Below are 6,486 nucleotides of genomic sequence, written 5' to 3'. Positions count from 1 at the left end.
TTTTTTTTTTAAATTTAGGACAGGATGTATAGGGTCTACAGGGTCTCACTATGTAGAATGGACTTGTAATGATTGTCCTGTTTACAGACTGCCAAGTGCTAGGATTACAGGAAGGCACCACCATGCCTAGTCTCAATCTCTGTTTTAGTGCACCCTGGGGGCAGGGCCGGCACAGCAGGCCCGGGGATTGAACTTCCCGCTCTTGCATCTGCCTAAACAGGCACTTTAATCTGATAAGCCGTTTGCCAGCCTTGGCTCAGTACTGAAGATGGTCTCAAAACCTTTCATCATTCAGCCCACACGATCATCTCCAACAGTGTTTCTCAGTGCTGGGCTCTGAGCTCTTTCAGCTCCTCTGAGCACCTCTAAGAACCTTTCCTTCATGGCCTTCCTGTGTCACCTCTGTGTCCTCTGCTTCCTGTTTGTCACACACAGTGTACTTATTAGTAACTATCTGCCTGGCCTAAGGCTATGGGTGTTTTTAGGACAGAGAATGTTATCTCCAGTAGTTGGTACATAGTGGAAATGGGGTGAATGAATGCAACTGATCATGTTATGTGCAATTCTTAGGAATCACTATCTGATAAGGTGAAAGTAAGTGAGTTAGTGTGTGGGAACGTAGGGGAAGAGCTACTTTGGAGGCATAGAAAAGTGAGAACAAAATGTAGGAGCCATAAGACATCTATAATAGCTAACAGTTACATAAAAAAGGAGGAAATTAAAAAGGGCACTGCTTTAGAGGGTGCTATGAAAAATAAGCCTTGAAATGGAGTAGTTGATATATAAAGCTGGGCATGGTGGTACACTCTCAAGACTGAAGTATGAAGATCACTTGTAGTTTGAAGCCAGCCAGGGCTACTTAAGGAGACCCTGTCTTATACAAAACATAAAAAGAAGGGCTGACCAAATAGCTTAGCAGCAGATTAAAGTGCCTGCAGGCAGGCGCAGGGGCTGGGGGGTCCGATCCCTGGGCTTTCCATGCTGGCCCCGCCCCCAGGGCATGCTGAGATGGTGAATAAGACTGGGTGTGGTTTTGCGCCCCTGTAATCCCAACTCTTAGGAGGCTGTAAACAGGCGGATCACTATGAGGTCCATCTAGTAGTGAGACCCTGAACATCCTGTAGACCCTTCCCTAAAATACAAAAACAAAACAAAAGATACATGAATATCCACATAGGGAACAGACTCCATAAATCAGACAAAATCAAATAATCAAGGACCAACTCAGCATTGCTCTAGTTTTTTCTTACTGATTTCTAGTACTGACACCTAGCTAGCTCATGTTAAAATTAGAAGTTCCAGGCCGGGGATATAGATTCGTGGCACAGCACCTGCCTGGCATGTCTGCGATCCTGAGTTCAATTCTCAGTTTCAAATAAATAGATAAATTAGTTAATTAAAATAAACTCAGATGTTCCTAGACTTAGACCAACATAAATAAAGCTAAAGTTTTCTAAAGAGGAACTTCTATACTGTGTTCTACTTCTATTCAATATAGACCTCTTTTTCCCCCCTTTATACTTCAATTGCAGAGTATAGGAAGCAAGTTTTCAAACTAAGAAGAAAGACCTTTTGACCAAACGATTCATCTATGTGTGTGTTATGCAGCCATTATTGGGACAAATTGCAGCAGGGGTGGAACAGTTGAACATTGCTCTGAAGACAGTGAAACCTGAGAATGAGTTTAGTTAATTCAGTCTGCGGTAAGGACCAGGCCCTGCAGGTAACAGCAATCAAAACCTGCAACAGAGCCTCAGGACCTCCTTTGGGTGCTTACCCTCCTGGTTTCCATAGGTGGCTTCTTCCTACTCAGTCTTTGGCTGGAAGACCCCATCTTGGCCCTGGAGTAAAGGAAGAAGCCTATGAATATTACTGTCCATGGCAACATTATGACATTCCAACAAATGGGGCCCAAATGAATATTTCAGCAGGTTAGCTATTTTTATACCAATCCTGACTGGCAGAAAAAACTGTGTGGCCAAATTTTCATTAGGTGCTGCTTTAATTCACAATAGAATCCTAATTTGAGACACTTAACGATATGGGATTTGAGAAATGAAAAATATGACTGATGGTTATCAGATTCTAAAACACCCGATTTATATAACAAAACTCAGAAAGGGAAGAGCTGAGACTTCATCTCCATGGAATATTCAGTTGAATGGAATAGACCAAAGCTTCATACTTTCTAACACCACACATTACACCCAATGTGGCAAGGAGCGCCCTAACTCTTTACTGACATGCATGTCTGGAAGGCTCAGGGTGCTGCCTCAATGCCCTGAGCATCTATAGGCCTCAAGGCCCCAGCAAAAGAGGAGCGGCCCTCTGTGACCCTGAGTTGAAAGCACCTTGGGCTGGGTAGCAAAACTCACCAAGGATTATCCCAGCAAGCTTCTCTGGGATGATAAGATTGAATTGTCTTACAGATTTATTCTGCTCTTGACAGAGAATAAAAGGAGCTTAGGTAACTGGGCATGATGGTGCACGTCTGTAATCCCAGCACTTGGGAGACTGAGGCAGGAGGATCAGCATGAGTTCAGGGCCAGCCTGGACTACACAATGAGAACTTATCTCACAAAAAGAGTACAAGTAGCCTTTTTTTTCTTTCTTTTCTTTTTTCCCCTCTATTTAATCAAATATATATAATATGAAACTTTGCCCAAGTTTATATTTGAAAAACTCTCAATTTTTCTTTTCTTTTTTTTTTTTTTGCGGAACTGGGGATTGAACTCAGGCCCTTGCGCTTGCCAGGCAAGTGCTTACTCTACTGAGCTATCTCCTCGACTCCTCAATTTTTCAAAAGCAGTCTAAGAATGGATAGAGGATCAACTTAAACATACTGATTATTAGTGTTTCACATCAAGAGGAATAATTAGTAATTTTTCCCATAACAGCTATCAGTATAGCACAAGAGAGCAGGCCTACTTCAGCAGTGAAATGGATCAACAGTATTCTTTATTGAATATCTGCTTACATGTCTGCTGCTTCTGGGTACAGATAAATCTGAAATATTGAGTTAGTTTCCATAATAATTCCATCAACTGAATTGCAGCAGTGAATTACCTATATGTTCCCTAGGTATATTTTCCAGAAACTACAGCATTCATCTTCCCAATTTGTATATGTACTGGAGCACAGATTTAATATTCAAAAAAATTAAATACTAAAAAACAAATCAAACAGTATACTGTAAATAAACAATTTTTACATTTACATATAACCCAGGTTCATACAACTTCTGATTAAACAATATTGTAGAGGTGATTATAAACCAATAATCTTCAACTATTCAATTCTTTTTTGTTTGGTGGAATCAGGGATTGAACTCAGGCCCTAGCGCTTGCCAGGCAAGCCCTTATTCTATTGAGTTATCTTCCCAGCCCAAAACTATTAAATTCTTATATGTATAACTAAACATTTGTCTTTTTTTTTTTTTTCCCCTTGGCAGAACCGGGGATTGAACTCAAGCCTTTGCACTTGCCAGGGAAGCACTTATTCTACTGAGCTATCTCCCTGGCCCCTAAACATTTCTCTTACAAAATTTTAACACTTTTGAGAAATTAACTCTTTCACAATTAGGCATTCATCATGGTATCTCTGCTCACCAAAAATAAAAAAAATTAGAAATAATTAAAAATAAAAAGCCAATTATTATCTTGGAATTAAGCTAACCAGAATAAGTGTTCTTATTTTCTTTCCACTGTAACCTATCATTTGCTCAAAAGAGATAATAGGTTCAGGGCAAGCAGGCTTTACAATAGCAACCTCAACATGTTAGGTATGTGATCAACATTCCTCAACAGTTGATGTAGTCAATATTCTAATAATTCATATGTTTAACATTGTAATACTCAGTGTGTTCAATGGGGTGTGGTGGTACATGAGTAAATACCCAGGATTTAGGAGGCTGAGGCAGGAGGACTGTCTGAAGTTGGAGGCCAGCTTGGGCTACATAATGAGTTCAAGGCCTGAAACACATAGCAAGAACATGTTTCAAAAAAACAGAAACAGTCCTGTGGCCATACAACAAGCCTGATCTCATCAAAAAGACAAAAACCAAAGGTTTGGCCAGTTAGCTCAGTGGACTAAAGCACCTACTTAGGCAGGCACAGGGACCAGGGTTCAATCCCCAGTGTGCCGTGCTGGCCTCTGCCCTGGGGCACGCTGCTGAGACTGCGTGTGGTGGCACACACCTGTAATCCCAGCACTTGGGAGGCTGAAAACAGAAGGATCACCAGGAGTCTGATCTGTGTAGTGAGAACCTGTACTACATGCATTTTAAAAAAGACAAAACCAACCAAACAAAAATAATCATTGTATTCACCATTGTCCCTTAATAATCAATGTTTGCAACATCTCTTACTAAATCAATGTGTTTGACATTTCCAACAATTGGTCTTCACCTAAAAATAGATATACACTATCTTGCAAGCATTTATGTTTTATCCTGGCTGCTCTTAAGGTTCCAAAAGCTTTCTGCTCACTGGGTAAAATAAGGTATTTTATTTGTTCTTAGTTCTTATCCTTTCAAGGTTTTTTTTTTTTTTTGAGACAGGGTTTCACTGTGTAATTCAAGCTGTTCTTGAACTCACTTTATAGCTCAGGCTGGCCTCACAGTGATTCTCTTGCCTCAGCCTCCCAAGTATTGGGATTACAGGTGTGCACCATCATGCTTGACTCCTGATTTTGTATAACATTTGGACACTATATTTTGTGTCTTCTATAATCTTACCATAGTAAGGATTATCTATGTTGAATTTAGTTGTACACATCTGTTCATACTTCTCTTAGCCTTCATCTTTTTCTTTTCTTTTCTTTCTTTCTTCTTCTTTTTTTTTTTTTTGAGACACACTTGCCTTGGAGTCCACACTGGCCTCAAACTCACTTTGTAGCCCAGCCTGGCCTTGAACTTGTGGCAATCCTCCTGCCTCAACCTTCCAAGTGTTGGGATCACAAGCACGCACCATCGCACCTGGCTCAGACTGCATCTTTTTTTTTTTTTTACATTTATTTGTGTGTGTGTGTGTGTGTGTGGCCAGCTCAGCCCACCAGGGGGCGGGGCTGGCTGGCACGTGGTGCTGGGGGATTGAACCATGGTCCCTTTGCTTTGCCAAGCTTGTTTCAAGTAGGTGCTTTAGACCACTGAGCCATCTCACCAGCCCCTCAGACTGCATCTTGATGAAAAGAACAATCTCACTTTGCTGAGGAAGGAACTATGTTTAAACTGCATCCCAAACATCAACTTACCTCTCTTCTTGAGTCCATTTCTCAGAACAGGCAGATATTATTGATAAAGCCCATAAAAAGAAAGTAACTTGTTGAAGAATAGAGGCAGTCAGCCCAACAGATGGCAAGATGTGATCAGAGTGTGAGACTCAGCCTCCCACTACACCACTGACCTGGGCAGTCCTGTTCCCCCGGGGGTGCTGTGCTCTTCCAGTTTCCGTTTCTTCATTGCACCTCCTGCTGCATTCCTCTCAGCTACAACCTTCAGGGAGGAAGCAGACTCTTGTGACCCTTCTTTTCCAGAGTGACTCACAGTTCAAACGAGCACAGCAAAGAGATACCCCATCTTTTAACCTACACAAGCAACTTTTAACGTCAGCTTTGCAGCAAGACAGAAGTTCTGTGAGAGTCATGGTTTCTGAAATTGAGCCAAGGGGAAACACATGGGCTCCTGTTTATGGTTCTGATGGGATCTGGGTAGCAACTGAGGGCAAAAGTCAGAGGAAGACACAGGGGCAGCACTTTGGGGACAATAGGAAGTAACAAAGGCGATTTTCATTTGTTCAGAAAAGCAAACTTACCAACCCAAGAGAACTGTCATCTATTGGTTTCCCTATAAGAGGAAATTTGAGTGTTATAATAATGAATCAAGATTCTGCTTTAGCCAGACTTCTAACTACTTTATTTCCCAGAGTTAGCTCTAGACACACCCACCCCAATGTGCCCTTTTCCCTTCTGCCTGATACCACTTTGTCTAGACATAGTGTCTTTAAACTCTCATTTCCTTCTGTTTCAGAACAATTGTCATCTGCTAGCTGAAACATGTTTGATTCACATCATACTTCAGCAATATGTCACTTGAAAGGGGATGTGCCAGCCAGACACAGTGGCTCAGGCCTGTGGCTGAGGCAAGAGAATCAGTGTAAGTTCAAGGCCAGTCTGGGCTACAAAGTGAATTCAAGGCCAGTCTGCATTGTCTAAAAAAAAAGGTGTGTGTGTGTGTGTGTGTGTGTGTGTGTACGCCTTACTACAATTAGTGGGATTTCAGCCATCAATAATGCCTGAATCAAGAATGAGTTAGAGGGCTGGAGAGATGGCTCAGTGGTCTAAAGCACCTACTTGAAACAAGCTTGGCAAAGCACAGGGACCGCGGTTCCATCCCCAGCACCACATGCCAGCCAGACCCGCCCCCTGGTGGGCTGAGCTGGCCACACACACACACAATAAATAAATGTAATAAATAAAAATAAATAAATA

The 6,486-nt window shown here is 41.8% G+C and overlaps 1 protein-coding gene across 5 annotated transcripts in view; it reads right to left on the bottom strand.

The window, feature by feature from the left end:
• Gpha2 (glycoprotein hormone alpha 2) overlaps positions 1–6,486 on the bottom strand; it is a 54,313-nt gene that overhangs the window by 11,658 nt on the left and 36,169 nt on the right. The window contains exons 5-7 of one of the 5 annotated variants that reach the window (XM_023703925.1): positions 5,811–5,842; positions 5,403–5,491; positions 1,778–1,841 (exon numbers count right to left, since the gene is read on the bottom strand). In XM_023703925.1, the coding sequence (XP_023559693.1) occupies positions 1,778–1,841; positions 5,403–5,491; positions 5,811–5,842 (185 nt within the window). The other 4 variants (XM_023703926.1, XM_012517487.2, XM_023703928.1 and 1 more) reach the window with 4 other exon arrangements.

This window comes from Octodon degus, unplaced genomic scaffold (assembly GCF_000260255.1).
Source record: "Octodon degus isolate 3935 unplaced genomic scaffold, OctDeg1.0 scaffold00184, whole genome shotgun sequence".
In the NCBI taxonomy this organism is placed as follows: Eukaryota; Metazoa; Chordata; class Mammalia; order Rodentia; family Octodontidae; genus Octodon; species Octodon degus.
This window is presented reverse-complemented; position numbering and strand designations above follow the sequence as displayed.